This window comes from Salmo salar, chromosome ssa14, assembly GCF_905237065.1.
Source record: "Salmo salar chromosome ssa14, Ssal_v3.1, whole genome shotgun sequence".
Taxonomy (NCBI): Eukaryota; Metazoa; Chordata; class Actinopteri; order Salmoniformes; family Salmonidae; genus Salmo; species Salmo salar.
Genome location: NC_059455.1, coordinates 26,911,763 through 26,939,512, shown reverse-complemented (window position 1 = coordinate 26,939,512; position 27,750 = coordinate 26,911,763). Strand labels below are relative to the sequence as shown.

Sequence of the window (27,750 nt, the reverse complement as noted above, 5' to 3'; positions counted from 1 at the left end):
TTTCTACAACTTGATTGGAGTCCACCTGTGGTAAATTCAATTGATTGGACATGATTTGGAAAGGCACACACCTGTCTGTACAAGGTCCCACAGTTGACGGCGCATGTTAAAGCAAAAACCAAGCCACGAGGTCGAAGGAATTGTCCGTAGCACTCCGAGAGAGGATTCTGTCAAGGAACAGATCTGGGGAAGGATACACCAAAACTTCTGCAGCATTGAAGGTTCCCAAGAACATAGGGCCCTGCATCAATCTTAAATGGAAGAAGTTTGGAACCACCAAGACTCTTCCTAGAGCTTGCCGCCCGGCCAAACTGAGCAATCGGGGGAGAAGGGCCTTGGTCAGGGAGGAGACCAAGACCCGGATGGTCACTCTGGCAGAGCTCCAGAGTTCCTTTGTGGAGATGGGAGAACCTTCCAGAAGGACAACCATCTCTGCGGCACTCTACCAATCAGGCCTTTATGGTAGAGTGGCAGATGGAAGCCACTCCTTAGTAAAAGGAAACATGACAGCCCTCTTGGAGTTTTCCAAAAGGCACCTAAATGACTCTCAGACCATGAGAAACAAGATTCTCTGGTCTGATGCAACCAACATTGAACTCTTTAGCCTGAATGTCAAGCCCCATGTCTGGAAGAAACCTGGCACCATCCCTACAGTGGAGCATGGTGGTGGCAGCATCATGCTGTGGGGATGTTTTTCAGTGGCAGGGACTGGGAGACTAGTCAGAATCAAGGGAAAGATGAACGGAGCAAAGTACAGAGATCCTTAATGCTAACCTGCTCCAGAGCGCACAGGACCTCCGACTGGGGGCGAAGGTTCACCTTCCAACAGGGCACGACCCTAAGCACACAGCCAAGACAACGCAGGAGTGGCTTCGGGACAAGTCTCTGAATGTCCTTGAGTGGCCCAGCCAGAGACCGGACCCGATCGATTATCTCTGGAGAGATCTGAAAATAGCTGTGCAGCGAAGCCCCCCATCCAACCTGACCGAGCTTGAGAGGATTTGCAGAAAAGAATGGAAGAAACTCCCCAAATACAGGTGTGCCAAGCTTGTAGCGTCATACCCAAGAAGACTCAAGGCTGTAATCGCTGCCAAAGGTGCATTAACAAAGTGCTGAGTAAAGGGTCTGAATACTTATGTAAATATTTCTACAACCCTGTTTTTGCTTTGTCATTATGGGGTATTGTGTGTAGATTGACAAGGGAAAAAACTATTAAATTAATTTTAGAATAGAGCTGTAACGTAACTATATGTGGCAAAAGTCACAGGGTTTGAATAATTTGTATACCGAATGCACTGTATGTATATATTTAGTGAAATGAATACAGCGTTGTAATATTATTGATTATTTTCTCTCCTTGCAGGGGATTAGACAGATGAACTGCAGTCATCAGATGCCCAAGCCTCAAAACCAGAAACATGTGGAGACATCAACACTTGTAACTTTGAATAAATGTAAAAAAATATATATTGTTTTTCCTGTATCTGTGGCTGTCACGTCCTGACCAGTAAAAGGGGTTATTTGTCATCATAGTTGGTCAGGGCGTGGCAGGGGGGTGTTTGTTTTGTGTGTTTGGGTATTGTGGGTTTAGGTTCTAGTTTTCTTATTTCTATGTTTAAATCTAGCTTTTCTATTTCTATGTGAGTTTTGTCAATGACCTCCAATTAGAGGCAGCTGGTTGTTGTTGCCTCTAATTGGAGGCCATATTTAGTTGTTTGTTTTCACTGGTTTTTGTGGGTGGTTGTTTCTAGTATAGTCTGTGCACCTTACTAGACTATTTTTGTCATTTGTTTATTTTGATTAAGTGTTTTCTTTAATAAAATTAAGAAGATGAGCACTTTACCCGCTGCGTTTTGGTCCACTCAATAGGACCCTTGTGGCGGTCACGAAATTTTGTCGGCCAGTGATTGTCAAGCAAATAACTGTCGGTCTCACCAGGGGCGAAAATCTGATATCAACTTTGGGGGGGACAATTACATGAAATTTTCTCAAGAGCAATTCCTGAGGGGGACACCAAAAGTAGTGCTGTAACACATAGCCTACATTGTAATATGGTAAATGTATATTGAGGAACCAAAGAAATAAGGTGTTTGCCGTACTCCTAACTACCGGTACCCAAAACTACACAACTACTCACAACAGCAATACCATTGCCTTTAACAAATCTTAGTTCAGTCACCAGTTTAAGTTGAGAGTGGGGGTATCCATGGCATTTTCCAATTATGTTCCTATTTTACAAGTAAAAAAAATGGAGAACCTTTCATAATGTTGCCAAACAAAGACTCAACAAACTTACCTGAGACTCCCTGTCTCTGCCAGTCTGTCCCTGCATATCTGTCCCCAACTCTGCTGTCTGTGTGCCATCTGTTGCCTGCTCTGCCTAATGACATCATTGTGAAACATTTCCATTAGAATTTCATTTCTTTCTTATGAACATTTTATCAACTAGTCTTTGAGATATTAGGCTACTAGGGTTCTTACTTTGCGTTTTGGTGTACTGAAAAATACCCTGATGTCCGTCTTTTATTTTTCTGCCATTTTTCTACCTGGCTGGCTGGCTACACACACACACACACACACAGTGTGTAGGTTATTTACAGTAGGAGATGGGCTTCTATCATCTTATCTTTTATCATTCTATTTGGGCTTCGATCTAAAAGGTAGCTAGCAAATGTGGAATGGATTGCAGTGACAAGAGTTGACAGCTGTATGAGTTCACCATTTACACAACATATGCTGCAACCTTTTGTAATTTTAATAGTTTGTTTCATATTGGCTGGCTTCCAACAATAGCTGAATTTGCAAAGCTAGCGAGCACCAATTCAGTTTCAGTGGTGTTTGCTATAATCTTTGCTACCCGGGTTAAATAAAATAAATAAATAAAAAGTTCCCTTGCGACAATTTAGCTTTTGCAACGAGACCATTTAAATATATTTAAGACAATGGTAGAAGAGACTGTAGTTTTGTTCAGTTTGGACTTCAGTTTATCGCTAACCTTATCACAGGGACTTTGAAGCACTAACTTACATCATCTGCATGCTGATCTCGGAATAAATTGACGATAGCAAAGATTCCATCTTTGACGAGGCCACATAAATGGAATAGGTACTAGCTAGCTTAATAGTTAATATTTGCGCGCTAGCTCTGCATATTCAGCTAGTGTGTGTGCGCGATTGACTGGATTAACCTCATGTCAGTTACGTTCATTGAGTGCCTTTCAGACAGTGGCTACGACCCCTCTGTTACCTTGCCAGTGGATCAAACCATTGTGAGGAAAAGGGTGGGGGGGTCGCAATCTTTTGAAACTTAAAACGCGCTATTAAGTGTCTATAATCAGCACAATTGCTTTCATTGCGTATTATTAATATTATTTAAATTACATAGTTATGTTTCAGTGATATATTGGGGGGGACAAATCATATTTTTCCCAGGATGGGGGGGTCGTGTCCCCCCGTCCCCCCCGCGATTTCCGCCCCTGGGTCTCACGGTAATTGACCATGAATTAACATAAACACATTTAGCATCTCCTGGCTTCCACACAAGCCACTGATGCAGACCTTTGGAGAATCTACATTTTAAAAAGTCTAATAAATCCATGTAATATAGCCTACACATTCACAATAAACCCATTATTTATTTTAGACAGGTCTAAACAAAAATGATATAAAGAAAATGTAGCCTATTTCAGAATAGAATAACATACTCTGTTGTCCTTATGTTAGGTCCTGGGGTGGCTATGCCAAATGGCTGTCGGCTACACCAGTTTATTTAGCAGACAAGATTTGCTTAGAATTCCTTGGAATTATTTTATAGTATGAAGAATACAATTGAACAAAGCTGAATCAAATATTTATATTTTATTCAGCTTTGTGTGCACATGAGGCTGTTATGTGTTGAGCGGTTAACAAAGAAATAAGTATTCCTATATCCTTAATTTAGAGTTATTAATGTAACTTTAGTTGTTCTACAAACATTGGGTTAGATGTTCTGATTTTAAATACATTTTAAGGCTTCATGATGCGACTCTAATGATGATTTCAAAAATTACTTGAAAGGCATGAGCTCTGCTTAGTTTTTTGTGCAGGCTTTACACACTACATTTGTCTCTCATTCACAATTTGACAAGCACTTGATAATGACTCGAATTTCCCGGTGGCATCCCCTTCGTGGCCATAATGCACCCTAAAAAAATCTATGCTTTTGTTGTGCCCTTCTCCCTGAGTGCTCTGCATTTATTTATGTTTTATTTTACCAGGTAAATTGACTGAGAACACATTCTCATTTACATTAACGACCTGGGGAATAGTTACAGGTAAGAGGAGGGGGATGAATGAGCCATTTGTAAGCTGGGGATGATTAGGTGACCATGATGGTATCAGGGCCAGATTGCATATTTTGCCATGACACCATGGTTAACACCCTACTCTTACCATGGGATCTTTAGTGACCACAGAGAGTCAGGACACCCGTTTAACGTCCCATCTGAAAGACGGCACCCTACACAGGGCAATGTTCCCAATCACTGCCCTGGGGCATTGGGATAATGTTTTTAGACCAGGGGAAAGGGTGCCTCCTACTGGCACTCCAACACCACTTCCAGCAGCATCTGGTCTCCCATCTAGGGAACGACCAGGACCAACCCTGCTTAGCTTCAGAAGCAAGCCAGCAGTGGGATGGAGGGTGGTATCACGTGATTGGGTGATTCAAATTTGAGAGGTGCATATTGAAGATATTGGAAGAACTGTTCACATTTACTTTTCATCAGCCAACAAGATGAGTAGGCCTAACGAACAGCAAAAGCACTAGCCTATGTCAATCTACTATCCCCCATAGTACAAAAGTCAACCTATTCTGTGCGAGAAATAAATATTTCAAACATAGTCTGGGACAGTTGTGGGATGCAATAGATCCCAAATGAATACAACCACTAGCATCAGAATATTTTCTTTTACACAATGTGGCTGGCACAACAGATCAGAATGTTTAGCTTACAATGTGGACAAACTATTTGGCTATTTCTTCACATTATAAGCGCAGCAATGTGCACATGACAGAAGGCTATAAGCAGGAATTGTACAATAGCGGGAAAACACCATTTATCAAACGTGACCGCAATTGCGATTGATGCATGTAATGCTTTTATTATAAAGGTGCATTTTTATGGTAAAAATGATCTTCTCCAAACTTGAAACTCATGCGCTGTTTATGTATGCCAGTTAGGCACTAAACCCCTTGTAAAGCGGATTAATGTGCTGAATTTTAAGACGTTTTTTGGCCACTTTAGTTGTGATACAAACCTTATCAAAACATATAGGCCTATGGGCTAGGCTACATGAGGTGTGCGACTATGATTAGAAAAAGTTGCAAAAAAAGGCTTTATGCTGGGCATCGTTCACAAGTGATTCATATATAATTCACAAGTGAAAGGCTAATATTGTCACCCATCAGACTATTCTTGATTTAATCTTGTCTTTACGTATACTAAATAATATATGTGTGAAAATTGTTTTGATTTCGAATGGACCATTATCATGGACCATTATCATGCACCTGTCTCGAAACAGAGGCAGCGGTTAAAAAAATACAGTTGTGGCCAAAAGTTTTGAGAATGTAATGTAAAATGTAATGTAAATGTAATATTCATTTTCACAAAGTCTGCTGCCTCAGTTTGTATGATGGCAATTTGCATATACTGTAGAATGTTATGAACAGTGATCAGATGAATTGCAATTAATTGCAAAGTCCCTCTTTGCCATCCAAATGACCTGAATCCCCCAAAAACATTTCCACTGCATTTCAGCCCTGCCACAAAAGGACCAGCTGACATCATGTCAGTGATTCTCTTGTTAACACAGGTGTGAGTGTTGACGAGGACAAGACTGGAGATCACTCTGTCATGCTAATTGAGTTTCAATAACAGACTTGAAGCTTCAAAAGGAGAGGGGTGCTTGGAATCATTGTTCTTCCTCTGTCAACCATGGTTACCTGCAAGGAAACACGTGCCGTCATCATTGCTTTGCACAAAAAGGGCTTTACAGGCAAGGATATTGCTGCCAGTAAGATTGCACCTAAATCAACCATTTATCGAATCAAGAACTTCAAGGAGAGCGGTTCAATTGTTGTGAAGAAGGCTTCAGGGTGCCCAAGAAAGTCCAGCAAGCGCCAGGTCTCCTAAAGTTGATTCAGCTACGGGATCGGGGCACCACCAGTACAGAGCTTGCTCAGGAATGGCAGCAGGCAGGTGTGAGTGCATCTGCACGCACAGTGAGGCGAAGACTTTTGGAGAATGGCCTGGTGTCAAGAAGGGCAGCAAAGAAGCCACTTTTCTCCAGGAAAAACATCACGGACAGACTGGTACAGGGATTGGACTGCTGAGGACTGGGATAAATTCATTTCTCTGATGAATCCCCTTTCCGATTGTTTGGGGCATCCGGAACAAAGCTTGTCCGGAGAAGACAAGGTGAGCGCTACCATCAGTCCTGTGTCATGCCAACAGTAAAGCATCCTGAGACCATTCATGTGTGGTGTTGCTTCTCAGCCAAGGGAGTGGGCTCACTCACAATTTTGCCTAAGAACACAGCCATGAATAAAGAATGGTACCAACACATCCTCCGAGAGCAACTTCTCCCAACCATCCAGGAACAGTTTGATGATGAACAATGCCTTTTCCAGCATGATGGAGCACCTTGCCATAAGGCAAAAGTGATAACTAAGTGGCTTGGGGAACAAAACATCGATTCTTTTGGGGGGTCCATGGCCAGGAAACTCCCCAGACCTTAATCCCATTGAGAACTTGTGGTCAATCCTCAAGAGGCGGGTGGACAAACAAAAACCCACAAATTCTGACAAACTCCAATTATGGGCTGCCATCAGTCAGGATGTGTCCCAGAAGTTAATTGACAGCATGCCAGGGCGGATTGCAGAGGTCTTGAAAAAGAAGGGATCAACACTGCAAATATTGACTCTTTGCATCAACTTAATGTAATTGTCAATAAAAGCCTTTCACACCTATGAAATGCTTGTAATTATACTTCAGTATTCCATAGTAACATCTGACAAAAATATCTAAAGACACTGAAGCAGCAAACTTTGTGGAAATTAATATCTGTATCTGTGCAACAAAAACAACGACAGAGTTACACACAACAAACGTACAGTCAATAACACAATAGAAAAATCTATGTACAGTGTGTACAAATGTAGAAGAGTAGGGAGGTAAGGCAATAAATAGGCCATGGAGGTGAAATAATTACATATTAGCATTAACATTGGAGTGATAGATGTGCAGATGATAATGTGAAAGTAGAGATACTGGGGTGCAAAAGAGAAAGAGAAAAAGTAATAATATGGGGATGAGGTAGTTGGGTGTGCTATTTACAAATTGCCTGTGTACAGGTACAGTGATCGGTAAGCTGCTCTGACAGCTGATGCTTAAAGTTAGAGAGGGAGATATAAGGCTTCAGTGATTTTTGCAATTCGTTCCAGTCATTGGCAGCAGAGAACTGGAAGGAAAGGCAGCCAAAGGAACTGTTGGCTTTGGGGATGACCAGTGAAATATACCTCTTGGAGCGCGTTCTACAGGTGGGTATTGCTATGGTGACCAGTGAGCTGAGATAAGGCGGGGCTTTACCAGTTGGACGCCACGGAAGGAGTGTTGTATGGCATTGAAGCTCGTTTGGAGATTTGTTAGCACAGTGTCCAAAGAAGGGCAGATGTATACAGAATAGTGTCGTCTGCGTAGAGGTGGATCAGAGAATCACCAGCATCAAGAGCGACATCATTGATATATTCAGAGAAAAGAGTCAGCCCGAGAATTGAACCCTGTGGCACCCCCATAGAGACTGCCAGAGGTCCGGACAACAGGCCCTCCGATTTGACACTCTGAACTCAATCTGAGAAGTAATTGGTGAACCAGGCGAGGCAGTCATTTGAGAAGCCAAGGCTATTGAGTCTGCCGATAAGAATGTGGTGATTGACAGAGTCGAAAGCCTTGGCCAGGTCAATGAAGACAGCTGCACAGTACTGTCTTTTATCGATGGCGGATATGATATCATTCAGGACGTTGAGCCTGGCTGAGGTGCACCCATGACCAGCTCGGAAACCAGATTGCATAGTGGAGAAGGTACGGTGGGATTCGAAATGGTTGGTGATCTGTTTGTTAACTTGGCTTTCGAAGATTTTAGAAAGGCAGGGCAGGATGGATATAGGTCTGTAACAGTTTGGGTCTAGAGTACTCCCCCTTTGAAGAGGGGGATGACCGCGGCAGCTTTCCAGTCTTTGGGGATCTCTGACGATACGAATGAGAGGTTGAGCAGGCTAGTAATAGGGGTTGCAACAATTTCAGTGTTTCATTTTAGAAAGAGAGGGTGCAGATTTTCTAGCCCAGCTGAATTTTCAGGGATCCAGATTTCACAGCTCTTTCAGAACATCAGCTGTCTGGATTTTGGGTGAAGGAGAAGCGGGGGGGCTTGGGCAAGTTGCTGCAGGGGGTGCTGAGATGTTGGCCGGGGTAGGGGTAGCCAGGTGGAAAGCATGGCCAGCCATAGGAAAATGCTCATTGAAATGATCTATTATCGTAGATTTAAGCTAGCCTTAGCTTTCCTAACTGACTGTGTATATTGGTTCCTGACTTCCCTGAAAAGTTGCACATCGCGGGGGCTATTCGATGCTAATGCAGAACGTCACAGGATGTTTTTGTGCTGGTCAAGGGCAGTCAAGTCTGGGGTGAACCAAGGGCTATATCTGTTCTTAGTTCTAAATTTTTTTAATGGGGAATGCTTATTTAAGATGGTGAGGAAAGCACTTTTAAAGAGCAGCCAGGCATCCTCTACTGACGGGATGAGGTCAATATCCTTCCAGGATACCCGGGCCAGGTCGATTTAGAAAGGCCTGCTCGCTGAAGTGTTTTAGGGAGCGTTTGACAGTGATGCGGGGTGGTCGTTTGACCGCGGACCCATTACGCACGCAGGCAATGAGGCAGTGATCGCTGAGATCCTGGTTGAAGACAGCAGGGGTGAATTTAGAGGGCAAGTTGGTCAGGATGATATCTAAGATGTTACCCATGGTTATGCATTTAGGGTTGTACCTGGTAGGTTCCTTGATAATTTGCGTGAGATTGAGGGCATCTAGCTAAGATTGTAGGACGGCCGGGGTGTTAAGCATGTCCCAGTTTAGGTCACCTTACAGTACAAACTCTGCCCCCCATCTATCTTCAATCAATTCACATATGGTGTCCAGGGCACAGCTAGGGGCTGAAGGGGGTCTATAACAAGTGGCAACGGTGAGAGACTTGTTTCTGGAAAGGTGGATTTTTAAAAGTGGAAGCTCGAATTGTTTGGGCACAGACCTGGATAGTATGACAGCCTGCAGAGTTCTATCTTTGCAGTAGATTGCAACTCCACCCTCAATGCAGAGTTAAAAGGAAGAAAAATGTGCTCAATAAAAAAGGAAATTGCTAACACAATAAAATAACAGTAACGAGGCTCTATGTACTGGTACTGAGTCAATGTGCAGGGTTACGAGGTAGTTGAGGTAATACTGTATGTACATGTAGGTAGGGGTAAAAGTGACTAAGCAATCAGCATAGATAATAAACAGAGTAGCAGCAGCATATGTGACCCATTTCAGGAAATTAGGCGTATGTCGCACGTCACTACTTCACAGGAGAGCCATTTGAACGTTCACTTTTTTTTTTAAATCAAAATGCTTTTTCTGGCAGAAATGCCTTCTGGAACATGTGAACTTTCATGTGCCGTAATAACAAACTTGTATGCAAATCTGTAAAATATGAATACAAATGTTAAATTACGAGCCTAGTTGGTTTAACCACAGAAAAAGCGAGCGACCGTCCCACTAGCCATGATTGGCTGAGATAATGAGTGGGCTAGACATGCCGAGAGATGAGTTCAGATTGGTCTGCCATATAGCACGCTTTTGTCAGTATGTGTAGGTAATCCTATCTAACGTGGCTTTTAAAAAATGTATATCTCGTAGTAGAACTGCATAAGTATTGCTCTCCACGTTCTGGAGGACTGACTTTTGTAACAGTGGATTTAGTGTATGATAGCTAAGGAGATGGAGAAAACACCCATCTCCGGATTACATCTTGAAACTAAGGGCAACCATGGCATCCGTGACAGAGAGTGAGAAGCGTCCGTCCATATATACGGGTAAGAGAGTCTAGCTAGCTACATGTTCATATATTACACAATTTTGTCAGAAAGTTGTTTTCATTTCAAGTTAAATTGTACTGTTGGCTAGCTAGCTAACTGTAGCTGGCTGGCTCACTAGCTAACGTTATGTGTATGATCTGTGTAGTAATATTATTCGTATCTCAGAGCCATTTGCTTTGCTAGTTATAGCCTAATATAAGCTAGCTAACATTGAACCTGGTTGGTTAGCTACCTGGAGATTCATGCAGGGTAGTAATGTCATGAGTTGGGATTATGGTTCATTGTTTAGCTAGCTAGCTAGAGTGCGAATTTACAAACGCTCAATACCCGTTGAATATGGCCGGTGTCAGTAAACGTTGGCAAAAAAGTGAATTGTTGCCCGCAGCACAGTTGCCATCACCAACGCTTTGAATAACATAAAAATAGCTTATCCAGCTCAGCTAGGGTGAGTAAAATGGTCAGTGAGATGTTCTCTCATTTGTGTCTGGCAGTAGCTAGCAAGCTAGCCAACGTTTGCCAGTTAGCTTGGGTGCTTGACTGCTGTTGTAAGGACGAACGATCGGCTTAACCCTTAAAGAGATGGGTGGGGTTAAAGCTTAAGAGGGTGTGAACAATGCTGAATTGGTGCAAACAAAGAAGGGCTCTCCACTAGTATAGTACCAAAACATTCAAAGGCCATTTTCTCAAAAGTGAGGTTACAAGTTTATCAACTTTCAAAGCAGAATTACTTTCCCATTGTTCCTTAACTGTAGTGTATGATATACCTTTTTGAGAGGAATGGGAGATTCGATGTAGGCTAATAGTTTTTTTGGGGGGGGGGGCTTTTTCAGGAGGGGCTTTATTACTGCCACATTTAATGAGTTTTGTACACATCTGGAGGATAGGGAGACGTTTATTATGTTATACATACTGTAGGAGGGCCAAGCACAGGAAGTAGTTCTTTCAGTAGTTTTAGTTGGAATAGGGTCCAGTAGACAGCTGAAGTTTTAGAGGCCATGACTATTTTCATGAATGTGTCAAGCGATACAGGATAAAAAAAAAATGTGTGTCTCCATTGATACGAGGTCCTGGCACTTTTGTGAAGACTCAGGAAAACAAAGTTTTGGAGAAATACGGATATTCAAAGAGGAGTACGTAATTTTTTTTCTATTATGTCACATCCTGACCAGCAGAGGGAGCAATTGGATTAGTTTTGGTCAGGATGTGGCAGGGTTTTTGTGTGTGTTTTTATTGTTTCATTGATTAAGGCCGTGTGACTTCCAATCAGGCACAGCTGTAGAGGGTTGTGGTTGATTGGGAGTCACACATAAGTTGCCTACGTTTCCTTTGTTTTTCGTGGGTAATTGTTCTTGTCATTGTGGTTGCACCTGACAGGACTGTGTTGACTGTCAGTTTTTCTTGTTTTTGTAAATTGCATAGTGTTCCGTTTATTAAATCATGTTGAACACTAACTCCGCCGCATTTTGGTCCGTTTCTGAAGACAGCTGTTACAGAATTACCCACCAAACCAGGACCAAGCGGCGGAGGAGGAAGGAGCAGCAGGAGTACAGCGTTATGGACCAATGGACTTGGGAACAAATCCTGGACGGAGAGGGACCATGGACTCAGGCTGGGGATTATCGCCTCCCGCAGTGGGAGATTGAAGCGGCGAGAGCGGAGAGGCGCTATTACGAGGAGAGAGAGCGCAACGAGCGCGAGAGAGAGCCCCAATAATTTTTTGGGGGCACACGGGACAGTCGGTGGAGCGGAGGTCGGAACCAGAGCCAGTCGGGCTGACATGGGAGGTGAGCGAGGGGTACGAGGCAGAGACGGTGACAGAGTTAATGGGTAAATTAAAGGAGAGAGAGATAAGAGAGCTGCTAGTGTGGTGCATTAAGTACGGTATTCGCCCTAATGAGCGTGTCGTGGGAATGATGTCACCTGAGGCAGCTCTCCATACTCGTCCTGAGGTGCGTGCTGGTTGTCTGGTAAAGACTGTGCCTACGCCCAGAAACAGGCCTCCTGCATGTCTTCCCAGCCACTCAAGGCCTCCTGCTGTCTTCCCATCCTGGTCAAGCCTGTGCCTCCTCCACGGACCAGTCCTCCAGTGGGTCTCCCTATCCTGGTCAAGCCCGTGCCTCCTCCACGGACCAGTCCTCCAGTGTGTCTCCCCATCCTGGTCAAACCCGTGCCTCCTCCACGGACCAGTCCTCCAGTGGGTCTCTCCACCCTGGTCTCTCCTGTGCCACCTCCTCAAACCAGGCCTCCAGCGGGTCTTCCCAGACTGGTGAGTCCAGGGCCTGCGCCCAGAGCCAGGCCTCCTTCTTGTCTCCCCAGCCTGGTGAATCCTGAGCCGGATCTGCCAGAGTGGCCCGTCGTGCCGGATCTGCCAGAGTGGCCCGTCGTGCCGGATCTGCCAGAGTGGCCCGTCGTGCCGGATCTGCCAGAGTGGCCCGTCGTGCCGGATCTGCCAGAGTGGCCCGTCGTGCCGGATCTGCCAGAGTGGCCCGTCGTGCGGATCTGCCAGAGTGGCCCGTCGTGCCGGATCTGCCAGTGGCCCGTCGTGCCGGATCTGCCAGAGTGGCCCGTCTGTCCTCCGGCCCAGCCCGAGTGGCCCGTCTGTCCTCCGGCCCAGCCCGAGTGGCCCGTCTGTCCTCCGGCCCAGCCCGAGTGGCCCGCCTGTCCTCCGGCCCAGCCAGAGTGGCCCGTCTGCCAGGGTCAGCCCGAGTGGCCTGTCTGCCCGGCGCAGCTATCGGCGCCACCGAAGGTGGAGCGAGGTCCACGTCCTGCACCTGAGCCACCTCCAGGATAGGTGGGTTGGGGAGGGAGGGTGTAGCACAGTGCCGTCGGTGACGGCAGCCACCCTCCCTTCCCTCCCTTATTGTTTAGGGGTTATTGTTTATTGGTTTTGTTGGGGTATTGGGGATTTTTTTTGTTGTGTTTTCTTTTTGTAAGGTGCATTACGGGGTCTGCACCTTGAGGGGGGGGGGGTGGTACTGTCACATCCTGACCAGCAGAGGGAGAAATTGGATTAGTTTTGGTCAGGATGTGGCAGGGTTTTTGTGTGTGTTTTTATTGTTTCATTGATTTTGGCCGTGTGACTTCCAATCAGGCACAGCTGTAGAGGGTTGTGGTTGATTGGGAGTCACACATAGGTTGCCTACGTTTCCTTTGTTTTTCGTGGGTAATTGTTCTTGTCATTGTGGTTGCACCTGACAGGACTGTGTTGACTGTCAGTTTTTCTTGTTTTTGTAAATGGCATAGTGTTCCGTTTATTAAATCATGTTGAACACTAACTCCGCCGCATTTTGGTCCGTTTGTGAAGACAGCTGTTACATATTATCTTTTTGTCAAAGAAGTTCACGAATTCATCACTGCTGAAGTGAAGGCCGTCCTCACTTGGGAAATGCTGATTTTTAGTTAGCTTTGCAGCAGTCAATTTTTTTCAAAGTAGGCTGATCGGGCAGCAGTGAGGGCTTTTCGATACTGCACGATACTCTCTTTCCAAGCTAGTTGGAAGACTTCCAATTTAGTGGAGCGCCATTTCTGTTCCAATTTTCTGGAAGCTTGCTGCAGGGCTCGGGTATTTTCCTGTATACCAGGGAGCTACTTTCTTGTGACCGTTTTTGTGTTTAGCGGTCCGACTGCATCTAGGGTATTACATAAGGTTAAGTGCAGATCCTCAGTTAGGTGGTTAACTGATTTTTGTACTCTGAAGTCCTTGGGTAGGTGGAGGGAGTCTGGAAGGGCATCTAGGAATCTTTGTGTTGTTCAAGAATTTATATCACAGCTTTTGATAATCCTTGGTTGGGGTCTAAGCAAATCATTTTTTGCAATTGCAAATGTAATAAGATCGTGGTCCGATAGTCCAGAATTATGAGGAAAAACATTTAGTTCCACAATACCTACAGTGCCTTCAGAATGTATTCACACCCCTTGACTTTTTCTACATTTTGTTGTTACAGCCTGAATTCAAAATGCATTAAATTTAGATTTTGTGTTACTGACCTACACACAATACCCCATAATGTGAAAATGTAATTCTTTTTAGACATGTACTAAAAATTTAAAGCTGAAATGTCTTGAGTCAATAAGTTTTCAACCCCTTTGTTATAGCAAGCCTAAATAAGTTCAGGATTAAACATTTGCTTAAGAAGTCATATAAGTTTCATTAGGGTTTAACATGATTTTTGAATGACTACCTCATCTCTGTATCCTACACATACAATTATCTACGAGGTCCCTCAGTTGAGCAGTGAATTTAAAACACAGATTCAACCACAAAGACCAGGGATGTTTTGCAATGCCTTGCAAAGAAGAGCACCTATTGGTAATGGGTAAAAATAAGAAAAGCAGACATTGAATATGGCTTTGAGCATGGTGAAGTTGTTAATTACACTTTGGGTGGTGTACCAATACGCCCAGTCACTACAAATATACAGTTGTCCTTCCTAACTTAGTTGCCAGAGAAGAAGGAAACCGTCTCCATTTCACCATGAGGCCAATGGTGACTTTAAAACAGTTAGATTTTAATGGTTGTGATAGAAGATAACTGAGAATGGATAAACAACATTGTCATTTAGGTTAGTATTGTGGAGTAACAACAAAGTGAAAAGAAGTAAGGCTGTACAGAAGAAAAATATTCCAAAACATGCATCCTGTTTGCAATAGGGCACTAAAGTAAAACTGCCAAAAATGGGGCAAAGAAATTAACTTTATGTCCTGACTACAAAGCGTTATGCTTGGGGCAAATACAACACTTCACTGAGTGATAAACGAAATAATCCCAGGCAAAATCCGAGAGGAAAACCTAGTTCAGTCTGCTTTCCAACAGACACCTTTTAGCAGGACAATAACTTTAAACACAAGGCCCAATATACACTGGAGTTGCTTATGAAGATAATATTGAATGTTCCTGAGTGGCCTAGTTACAATTTTGACTTAAATGGGCTTGAAAATCTATGGCAAGACTTAACAATGTATGTCTAGCAATGATTAACAACCAACTTGACAGACCTTGTAGATTTTTTTAAAATAATAATGTGCAAGTATTGTACAATCCAGGTGTGCAAAGCTCTTAGAGCCTTACCCAGAAATACTCACAGCTGTAATTGCTGCCAAAAGTTATTATATTGACTCGGGTTTGAAAACGTATGTAAGTAGAATATTTCTGTATTTGATTTTCATAAAATTTGCCCAGGAGGCCGGTAAACAGTAGCTATAAAAAGTGATTGAGTAGGCTGCATAGATTTCATGACTAGAACCTCAAAAGACAAAATGCAGTCTTTCGTAAATTGACATTTCCTTTCGTAAATGTTAGCAACACCTCCATCTTTGCAGGATGCGCAGGGGATATAATCACTAGTGTAAGCAGGAGGAGAGGCATCATTTAATGCAGTAAATTCATCAGGCTTAAGCCATGTTTCGGTCCATTCAGGTTTATGATCAGTGATTAGTTCATTGACTATTACTGCCTGGGAAGTGAGGGATCTACCATTTTAGTAGTCTTCTTTTTGAGATGTGACAGGAATGGATGAATACTTAATTCCAGTGAGATTGCTAAGGCGAACACCGCCATGTTTAGTTTTGCCACACCTAGATCTAGACACAGACACGTTCTCTATGTGGAAAACTGAACTGACTACACTGACTGTGCTAGGGGCAGACTACACTAATCTGGCAGACTGGCTAACAGACTGCTGCTGCGCCTGCACCCTATCTCATTGTGGAGTTAGAGCCCTGTCTATGTTGATAGATAAGATAAGAGCACCCCTCCAGCAAGGATGGAATCCGTCACTCCTCAGCATGCCAGGCTTGGTCCCAGGAAGAGGGCCAATTATCTACAAATTAAATCTTTTGGGAGGAGCAGTAGTATCCAGTTTTCAAACAGTGATTGAGTTGAACAAGTCTGCTGTAGAGCTCCTCACTCCCCCTAACTGGGATGGGGCCAGAGACAATTACTCGATGCCGAAACATCTTTCTAGCTAAGTTTCACGCTGAAGCTATGTTGTGCTTGGTGACCTCTAACTGTTTCATCCTAACATCGCTGGTGCCGACGTGAATAACTACAGTTGAAGTCGGAAGTTTACATACACTTAGGTTGGAGTCATTAAAACTCGTTTTTCAACCACTCCACAAATTTCTTGTTAACAAAGTATAGTTTTGGCAAGTCGGTTAGGATATCTACTTTGTGCATGGCACAAGTAATTTTTCCAACAATTGTTTACATTATTTCACTTATAATTCACTGTATCACAATTCCAGTGGGTCAGAAGTTTACATACACTAAGTTGACTGTGCCTTTAAACAGCTTGGACAATTCCAGAAAATTATGTAATGTCTTTAGAAGCTTCTGATAGGCTAATTGACATCATTTGAGTCAATTGGAGGTGTACCTGTGGATGTATTTCAAACTCAGTGCCTCTTTGCTTGACATCATGGGAAAATCAAAAGAAATCAGCCAAGACCTCATAAAAAAATTGTAGACTTCCAAGTCTGGTTCATCCTTGGGAGCAATTTCCAAATGCCTGAAGGTACCGCTTTCATCTGTACAAACAATAGTACGCAAGTATATACACCATGGGACCACGCAGTTGTCATATCACTCAGGAAGGAGGCACATTCTGTCTCCTAGAGATTAACGTACTTTGGTGCGAAAAGTGCAAATCAATCCCAGAACAACAGCAAAGGACCTTGTGAAGATGCTGGAGGAAACAGGTACAAAAGTATCTATATCCACAGTAAAACGAGTCCTATATCGACATAACCTGAAAGGTCGCTCAGCACGGAAGAAGCCACTGCTCCAAAACCGCAATAAAAAAGCCAAACTACGTTTTGCAATTGCACATGTGGACAAAGATCATACTTTTGGGAGAAATGTCCTCTGGTCTGATGAAACAAAAATAGAACTGTTTGGCCATAATGACCATCCTTATGTTTGGAGGAAAAAAAGCTGATGCTCGCAAGCTGAAGAACACCATCCCAACCATGAAGCACAGGGGTGGCAGCATCATGTTATGGGGGTGCTTTGCTGCAGGAGGGACTGGTGCACTTCACAAAATAGATGGCATCATGAGGCAGGAAAATGATGTGGATATATTGAAGCAACATCTCAAGACATCAGTCAGGAAGTTGGAGGCCTACAAACCTGGAGGCCTACAAACCTGACTCCGTTACACCAGCTCTGTCAGGAGGAATGGGCCAAAATTCACCCAACTTATTGTGGGAAGCTTGTGGAAGGCTACCCAAAACGTTTGACTCAAGTTAAACAATTTACAGGCAATGCTACCAAATACTAATTGAGGGTATGTAAACTTCTGACCCACTGGGAATGTGATGAAAGAAATAAAAGCTGAAATAAATCATTCTCTCTACTATTATTCTGACGTTTCACATTCTTAAAATAAAGTGGTGATCCTAACTGACCTAAGACAGGGAATTTTTACTAGGATTAAATGTCAGGAATAGTGAAAAACTGAGTTTAAATGTATATCATTGTGTTCTCTACACTTGTCAGTTTTAGCCTCCGCCAGCGCCATCTTCAGATAGCCTTTACGGCGGTAGTCCTGCCCCTTGGTAAACAATGTATGATCGCTATATGATTCTAATATTGCGGGTAATGGAGTCGCCAATGACTAGGGTTTTCATTTTGTCAGAGCTAATGGTGGGAGGCTTTGACGGCTCAGACCCCATAATGGGTGGAAGAGAACTGAGAAGGCTCAGGCTATGACACCGACTTGCTGCTTCGTGGGGAAAACCGGTTGAATGTTTATGTTAGCTGAATGAGCGACACCGGTTGAGCATGCCGAAAGCATTTCTTTCCAGAAGCCGTGAGAAAATTGTTCGGCTGCGGGATAAACATGACTACCTGTACTTACTTGTGGCACAGACACTCTTTCATACACTTATTGCCATTGCCTAACGATTGAGCCTGAAGCCAGGCTTGCAACTCGGCTATCGTCACCGTAAGGCGATAGTTGTCCTGCATATTATGAGTACAGATACTGCAGTTAGAAGACATAATGTTACTTAGCTTTTTCGGCTGGTGGAGGTCCTGCATGTCCAGATAAAGGGGTGAAAAAGTTTAATGAAAAAAGTTGAGTGAGGACAAAACTAAGACGTTGGTAAATTTGTTAAATACGGAGTTTGATTAAATGGTTATTAAAAGTAAAAAGCTAAGTTGAGCAGGTAGCCAAGTGGCAACAAATATTGCAGCAGCACAGAGACAATGCGGAAGTGTGATGGAAGTGATGCCGTTTCAAGTCATAGCGGCTACAGATGACAAAAAGTTTATGTACAACACCTTTCTTCAGATCAAGTTGATAGGATAGTCTTGAACGGAGCTCATCCAGTTTATTCTCCAGTGATTACATGTTCACCAATAGAATGGAGAGTAGAAGCGGTTTACCCACTCGCCAATGTAGTCTCGTCAGGTGTCCCGCATGCCAGCCTCTATAATGCCGCCTCTTTTTTTAGTGAGCAATGTTCTGATGTCCAGAAGCTCTTTTCGGTCATGGCGGAAACATTATGTACAAAAAAAGTTAAGATCAGCACAAAACACACACATTATAGCACAATTGGTCAGGAGCCTGTGAAACAGCTGCTATTTTCTTCAGTGCCATTCTAGCAATTCCCAAGTGAGGGACAGATCAAGGGCATTAACCTCCAACATTCATAAGCTTGTTCATTACATGAGGGCAAATTTTGTTATGATAGCCACAGGGTTTTTTATACACCGACAGTAGTTTACAGGTTTTTGTTCCAGCCCTTCACTAACACCTAATTCAACTAATTGTGGTCTAAATTGAACACTTGCACACAGTGAAATCCCCTGAGACAGAAATCACATATGTATTTAGAATGAGCTTCAAAGTTACAATGTCCTGACAAACCTGCATGATAATCAAAAACATGGGTGAATTTAACATCAGTGGTGTAAAGTACTTAAGTAAAAATACTTTAAAGTACTACTTAAGAAGTTTTTTGGGGTATCTGTACTTTACTTTACTATTTATATTTTTGACAACTTTTCCTTTTACTTCACTACATTCCTAAAGAAAATAATGCACTTTTTACTCAATACATTTTTCTTGACACCCAAAAGTACTCATTACATTTTGAATGCTTAGCAGGACAGGAAAATAGTCAAATTGACGCACTTATCAAGAGAACACTTGGTCATCCCTACTGTCTCTGATCTGGCGGACTCAATAAACACATGTGTCGTTTGTAAAGGATGTCTGAGTGTGCCCCTGGCTATCCGTACATTTTCAAAACAAGAAAATGGTGCCGTCTGCTTGGATTAATATAAGGAATTTGAAATGATTTATACTTTTTAGTTTTACTTTTGATACTTAAGTATACAGTACCAGTCAAAAGTTTGGACACACCTACTCATTCCAGGGTTTTTCTTTATTTTTACTATTTTCTACATTGTAGAATAATAGTGAAGACATCAAAACTATGAAATCATGTAGTAACCAAAAATGTGTTAAATAAATCAAAATATATTTTCTATTTGAGATTCTTCAAAGTAGCCACCCTTTGCATACATGACATCTTTGCACACTCTTGGCATTCTCTCAACCAGCTTCATGAGGTAGTCACCTGGAATGCATTTCAAATAACAGGTGTGCTTTGTTAAAAGTTAATTTGTGGAATTTCTTTCCTTCTTAATGCGCTTGAGCCAATCAGTTGTGTTGTGACATGGTAGGGGTGGTATACCATTTATAAAATACCAAGTCCATATTATTGCAAGAACAGCTCAAATAAGTAAAGAAAAATGACAGTCCATCATTACTTTAAGAAATTAATCTGGAAAATGTCAAGAACTTTGAAAGTTTCTTCAAGTGCAATCACAAAAACCATCAAGCCCTATGATGAAACTGGCTGTCATGAGGACCACCACAGGAAAGGAAGACCCAGAGTTACCTCTGCTTCAGAGATTACGTTCATTAGAGTTAACTGCACCTCAGATTGCAGCCCAAATAAATGCTTCACAGAGTTCAAGTAACAGACACATCTCAACATCAGCTGTTCAGCGGAGACTGCATGAATCAGGCCTTCATGGTCCAATTGCTGCAAAGAAACCACTACTAAAAAACACCAATAAGAAGAAGAGACTTGCTTGGGCCAAGAAACACGAGCAATGGACATTAGACCGGTGGAAATCTGTCCTTTGGTCTGATGAGTCCAAATTTTTGGTTCCAACTGCTGTGTCTTTGTGAGATGCAGAGTAGGTGAACGGATGATCTCTGCTTGTGTGGTTCCCACCGTGAAGCATGGAGGAGGAGGTGTGGGGGATGCTTTGCTGGTGACACTGTCAGTGATTTGATTAAAATTCAAGGCACACTTAACCAGCATGGCTACCACAGCATTCTGCAGTGATACGCCATCCCATCTGGTTTGCAGTTAGTGGGACTATAATTTTGTTTTTCAACAGGACAATGATCCAATACACCTCCAGGCTGTGTAAGGACTATTTCACCAAGAATGAGAGTGATGGAGTGCTGCATCAGATGACCTGGCCACCACAATCACCCGACCTCAACTCAATTGAGATGGTTTGGGATGAGTTGGACCGCAGAGTGAAGGAAAAGCAACCAACAAGTGCTCAGCATATGTGGGAACTCCTTCAGGACTGTTAGAAAAGCATTCCAGGTGAAGCTGGTTGAGAGAATGCGAAGAGTGTACAAGACTGTCATCAAGGCAAAGGGTGGCTAATTTGAAGAATCTAAACTCTAAAATATATTTGATTTGTTTAACACTTTTTTGGTTACTACCTCATTCCATGTGTTATTTCATAGTGTTGATGTCTTCACTATTTTTCTATAATGTAGAAAATAGTAAAAGTAAAGAAAAAACATTGAATGAGTGTGTCCAAACTTTGACTGGTACTGTATTTAGAACCAAATACTTTTAGACTTTTACTCAAGTAGTATTTTACTGGGTGACCTTTCACTTTTACTTGAGTAACTTTCTATTAAGGTATACATACTTTTACTAAAGTATGCCATTTGGAATTGGGTACTTTTTTGACCTTTGTCTAACATTGTGATGTTGTTCACTCCTGAATAATATCCTGGCGAATGGTGAATATCCTGGTGTAGGGAGGTTCACAACAAGTCATTTATATCTGCAGGGTGTCAGGGTGGGATGTCTTTCAACCTGGAACAAGTGGAGAAGGGGGGAGAAATTAACCTCACTGCTCAAATTTGAATGCTAGTTCAAGTTACTGAAGAGACAACTACCTTTATTAATGTGACAGTTTTGTATATTTTTAGGCTTAAGTTGTTTACAGTAAGAGGTAGAATAACTTGGCCTCTAATTTGAACTAGTATCACCAACCCCAATTGTGCAACACAATAGGTGAAGGTAAAGTAGCAAGAGAAAGTTATCTACAGTAACATTAGCTAGGCTACGGGTTAGGGTTAAGTTTAGGAGTTAAAGCATTAAGGTTAGGGTTAGGCGAAGGGTTAGCTAAAAGGGTTAAGGTTAGAGGAAGTGTTAGCAAACATGATAAAGTTTTCTGTAATGAGATTTAAAATCGCAACCTTTGGGTTGCTCTACGTTTGCGTTATATGCCTTCAATCCACCCTCCAAAATTAAGGGGAGTAGCCTGAACCATGAAAAACAGCTCCAGACCATTATTCCTCCTCCACCAACCTTTACATTTGCCACTATGCATTGGGGCAGGTAGCTTTCTCCTTCCATCCACCAAACCCAGATTCTTCTGTCGGACTGCCAAATGGTGAAGCAAGATTCATCAGTGTCAGCGAGATTTACACCACTCCAGCCGATGCTTGGCATTGTTTATGGTGATCTTAGGCTTGTGTGCGGCTGCTCAGCCATGGAAACCCATTTCGTGAAGCTCCCAATAAACAGTTATTGTGCTGACGTTGTTTCCAGAGCAGTTTGGAACTCGGTAGTGAGTGTCGCAACCGAGGACAGGTGATTTTTACGCGCTATGCACTCGGCAGTCACGTTCTGTGAGCTTGTGTGGTCTACCACTTCGCGGCTTAACTGTTGTTGCTCCTAGACGTTTCCACTTCACAATAACATCACTTAGTTGACCGGGGCAGCTCTAGCAGGGCAGAAATTTGAAGAACTGACTTGTTGGAAAGGTGGCATACTATGATGGTGCCACATTGAAAGTCACTGAGTCTTCAGTAAGGCCATTCTACTGCCAATGATTGTCTATGGAGATTGCATGGCTGTGTGCTCAATTTTATACACCTGTCAGCAAAAGGTTTGGCTGAAATATCCGAATCCACCAATTTGAAGGGGTGACCACGTACTTTTGTATTTATAGTGAATATCTCAATTCAACCCATTGTTTTAGAGTGTCCTTTTAGAGAGTAGAAACCTGTAAGTAGTACACTGAATATTGTAGCCAAAATTGAATGTTTACCAACAAAATACTTTTACCTATGACATTTATAAACATTTATGGTTGAAAATGACCCTTTCCAACCAATGACCCTTATATTCTAGACCATGGGTATCAAATTCATTCCATGGAGGGCCAAGTGTAAGCTGATATTCATTATTTCCATTCAATTTGTGTCCAATTAAGACCTAGACACCCAGGTGAGGGGATTTCCTAACTAATCAGTGACCTTATTGATCAATCAAGCACAAGGGAGGAGCGAAATTCCGCAGACACTCTGCCCTCCATGGAATGAGTTTGACACGTGTTCTAGGCCCTTGGTTTTGGAATGGAAAAGTTTTTTTGTAGTGAAGAGGGAGGGATGCATTTTTAATTCAATTCATGAATCAATGAGCCTCCAGCGGCTCTGGGGAATGATATGAAAGTGACTCGCAATGGAAAAAGGAAAATTAATTGAAACCCACTCATTGTTAACTTTGGAATCTACAATATTTTCCCAACTGTCATTTATAATTAGGATGGAGCATGTGATTACTCTAGTCTCTCTGTGCAGATGAGACAGTTGTGAAATGAATCAGGGGGATAGTTTTAATCCACTTCAATAGGTTTCTGTCCTAGCCTATTAGTCAAATGACATTAACGCTTGATGGCGTCTGCGGCATGGTCTATTTGGTATCATAGTGAGTGGTGCTGCTTTGAAGTTGTACTTGTGTGTGCAGTAGATGACCCATTTCTCAGAAATTCACCATAACACTAGTATGGAGGTCTGAGCTGTCACAGGGAGGAGGCCAGCCAGGGTGCTTTGACACTCTGAAACTGACTGAGGAGGCTCTCAGCTCTCCACATTTGCCTGTCCCCACTGACCATAGTCGCATACCACAGGAAGTTGGTGGCACCTTAACTGGGGAGAACAGGCTCCTAGTAATGACTGGAGCGGAATCGGTGGAATGGTATCAAATACATCAAACGCAGGTGTTTGATGCCAATTAATTTGCTCTGTTCCTGCCATTATTATGAGCCGTTCTCCCTTCAGTAGCCTCCTGTGTCACATACACCGCAATACATTATACATTTAACAGCATGCACAGACATGCCTGAGTTTTCTTTAAATCCCTCACAACTCCATCCTTATTGGTTACAATGCTGACTACTAAAAGGCCACTGGGGCAGGTGAGGAAAGGTATATGATGGTGAAGACGAGCTGGTCTCGCTGTGCTTCTGAGTCACAATAATTAGCTACACACGGTCATTTGTACGATATAAGCTCACTGAGCGGGTTCGCAGTTGATGTCCATAGCGCAGGTTAACATTTTTGGATGAATCTTGTCTTGGCGACAGCTCTACAGAGTGGTCATTATGTAGCCTAGCCACGGTAATAAAATCAGATTTTAAACCTAACCTCAATCGCACTCCTAACCTTATGCCTAAACTTAAATTAATACCAAAAAGCTAATTTTTGTTTTCAGACATTTTTTTACTCTAGGAAAAGATGAATCTCTACCCGCGTCCAGGGTGTCGTTTATGGCGCTGTCCATGTGCTGAATCGCACTCAACGCATTCCCAGAGAACGTCAGGTTCAAGTGATTAATACATGCTTTTTGCATCTGGATTCAAGAGGAATGTGTTGAATTCGTGTTAGAGATAGCCACGGCCTTCTAGAGTCAAATGTGGAGAAGAAGCTCAGACAAGTTGAATAAAATACAATGTAGACTATAAACTATAACTGTCATAAACATCGTCCTCTGCTGAATGAGTGTCGTTTCTCATTGAGCCACAGAGAGGCACTCGAGCTCCGTCCTGGATTAACAGTTATTGGGACTGGAATGAACAGAATAACGAAAATATTTCTACAAATTACATGACTGCTTGTAGCCTATTAGCACATTTGAGACCGGACTATTCAATGACTAATGCAATATTGGATTAAAGGAAATCTTCTCTGCCCCACATTAATGTGTATTATGTACAGTATGCTATAGTGTGCGGTGTGTTGTTTAGATAATAGGTTGTGCATAGTCCGTTACTTCACTTCTCATGCAGAACGCGTCCACCGAGGCGCCACTGGTTCTCGGCGTCCTTCACACATACACACACACACCGGGTCTTTCTTGCCGCCAAACAGCTGTTGAAAGTCTAGCAGCCTTTTTAGTTATTTTGATTGGGTACAATTTTCTGAGACTGTATTGAATATCAGATTGGATACCCACAGAGACGAGCTGCTATCGCGCTGTGAGAAGGCATCAACGAACTGAAGAGGGGAACCAACGTGCTCTGAATACAGACACAGACTATTAACGTCCTACTGTAGCCTTGCTCACCGCTCCCTTAGGAACAAAAACACATCCAATCGATCAGAGGACTTGCTGGTTAGGCTATGTTTGTTTTCTAATTCAACCAGGAAAACGTTTTCAGTATTTACAAGTTATTTTATCGGGATAATTTACCAGTTCTCTTTGGAACCATCTCCGCTTTATTCCAGAGGATAAATTGGCCACCCGCCGTCGGATCTCTCCAAAGCGCACAGAAAAGAAGCAGTAGCCTACACTCGCCCCCGTAGACGAAAGGTTCCTCTTGCTTTGACATGCTGTAGTGGTTTTGACTGGACTTATGGCTTCGCTGTATCAAAGATTCGCCGGTAAGATTAATACGAAGAATTCTTTCCCGCACCCACCTGAGGCCAGCCACCTACTCGGCGGACAGGTAGCGGACGAGGAGAACAACACACGGATGACCCCGCAGCCCGTGGCCGATGGCAGACCCAATGTTCCCCACCGAAAGAAAAATGCGAGCGAGGACGAGCGTGTAAGACCTTGCTCTAAACAACTAAACTATTGGTGTAGGCCTATGGATTTGATCATTCAAACCTTCATCTGATAATCGTTGACAACTTTAACATCACTTGTATAGCCCCTATCTGCTTTCTATTGTTTGCCCAATCATTTTACTCTAGGCCTAAACTATCATGTTGCTGCAATTATGTACTTGGTTCACTCTTGCCTAAATGGTTTTGCAACTGAAACAGCATGAGTTTCCCCGTGATTCTCAGATCAGTAGGCTATGAATTCAGAGCGTCAGATGCTCCACCAGTCAAGGCGTGGTTGCTATTCAAGAAACGTATTGTGTCTGGATGGTTGGCCTTGTGTCGTGTCTGAATAGGCTGTGTCACTTTCTATGTTGTGATGCTTGCCAACTATAACTGCTTAAAAGTAGCAAAGGATGGCTACTTTGAAGAATCTAAAATATAATTAGGTTTGTTTAACACTTTTTTTACGGCATGAATCCATATGTATTATTTCATAGTTTTGATGTCTTCACTATTATTCTACAATGTAGAAAATAGTAAAGATAAAGAAAAACCCTTGAATGAGTCAACTTTTGACTGGTACTGTATTTCCACACTGAGGTTAGAATAATATTGTGAAAATGATGATGATTCCCTTTTAGCTTAAGAGCTGTTTGAAAAGACTGCCTGAAATGTCAGCCTGTTTTGGTTGGATGCCATAAATTAGTTATTAAACTTAGAGCAATAAGAAAAAGTTCTAAACCTCTTTCTATTTTTTATTTCTTTCTTATTCATGCCACTCCCAGACAGTCCTAGCAAAATTCTTGCTTGAGAAATTGCTCTTTGCTAAGAAGCTATTTTTGTTTCTCTTTTACCATTTAAATGTAAAACAAAATCAAATATATTTTTATTTGTCACATACACATGGTTAGCAGATGTTAATGCGAGTGTAGCGAAATGCTTGTGCTTCTAGTTTCCGACAGTGCAGTAATATCTAATAATTCCCCAACATCTACCTTATACACACAAATGTAAAGGGATGGAATAAGAATAGGTACATATAACTATATGGATGAGCGATGGCCGTGCAGCGTAGGCAAAATGCAATAGATGGTTTGAAATACAGTATATACATATGAGATGAGTAATGTCGGATATGTTAACATTATTAAAGTGGCATTACTTAAAGTGACTAGTGATACCTTTTATTGAATCCATTTATTAAAGTGGCCAGTGATTAGGGTCTGTATGTTGGCAGCACCCTCTCTTAGTGATGGTTGTTTAACAGTCTGATGGCCTTGAGATAGAAGCTGTTTTTCAGTCTCTCGCTCCCAGCTTTGATGCACCTGTACTGACCTCGCCTTCTGGATGGTAGCGGGGTGAAAAGGCAGTAGCTTGGGTGGTTGTTGGCCTTGATGATCTTTTTGGCCTTCCTGTGACATCGTTTTCTGTAGGTGTCCTGGAGGGCAGGTAGTTTGCCGCGGGTGATGCGTTGTGCAGACCTCACCACCCTCTGGAGAGCCTTGCGGTTGAGGGCGGTGCAGTTGCGGCGATATAGCCCGACAGGATGCTCTCGATTGTGCATCTGTAAAAGTTTATGAGGGTTTTAGGTTTTAGGTGAAAAGAGGTTGAAGAGGTGCTGTTGCGGCTTCTTCACCACACTGTCTGTGTGGGTGGACCATTTCAGTTTGTCCGTGATGTGTACACCGAGGAACTTAACTTTCCACCTACTCCGCAACTGTCCCGTCGATGTGGATAGGGGGGTGCTCCCTCTGCTGTTTCCTGAAGTCCACGATCATCTCCTTTGTTTTGTTGACGTTGAGTGAGAGGTTGTTTTTCCTGACACCACACGCCGAGTGCCCTCAACTACTACCTGTAGGCTGTCTCGTCGTTGTTGGTAATCAAGCCCACTACTGTTGTGTTGTCTGCAAACTTGATGATTGAGTTGGAGACGTTTATGGCCACGCAGTCATGAGTGAAAAGGGAGTACAGGAGGGGGCTGAGCATGCACCCTTGTGGGGCCCCAGTGTTGAGGATCAGCAAAGTGGAAATATTGTTTCCTACCTTCACCACCTGGGGGCGGCCCGTAAAAGTCCAGGACCCAATTGCACAGTTCGGGGTTGAGACCCACGGCCTTGAGCTTAATGATGAGCTTGGAGGGTACTATGGTGTTGAATGCTGAGCTGTAGTCAATGAACAGCATTCTAACATAGGTATTCCTCTTCTCCAGATGGGATAGGGCAGTGTGATGGCGATTGCATTGTCTGTGAACCTGTTGGGGCGGTATGTAAACTGATGTGGGTCTAGGGTGGCAGGTAAGGTGGAGGTGATATGATCCTTGACTAGTCTCTCAAAGCACTTCATGATGACAGAAGTGTGTGCTACGGGGCGATAGTCATTTAGTTCAGTTATCTTTGCGTTCTTTGGTA

At 42.9% G+C, this 27,750-nt stretch overlaps 1 protein-coding gene across 3 annotated transcripts in view; it reads left to right on the top strand.

The window, feature by feature from the left end:
- The window catches only part of LOC106569194 (dipeptidyl aminopeptidase-like protein 6), a 172,908-nt gene that overhangs the window by 27,956 nt on the left and 117,202 nt on the right, over positions 1 to 27,750 (top strand). The window contains exon 1 of one of the 3 annotated variants that reach the window (XM_014140305.2): positions 24,388 to 25,341. The exons of 1 other annotated variant lie outside the window; for it this stretch is intronic. In XM_014140305.2, coding sequence (XP_013995780.2) covers positions 25,147 to 25,341 — 195 coding nt within the window. In that variant the 5' untranslated portion in view covers positions 24,388 to 25,146. Of the gene's footprint in view, positions 1 to 24,387; positions 25,342 to 27,750 lie in introns of those variants that run through there. One more of the 3 variants, XM_014140301.2, reaches the window with a different exon arrangement.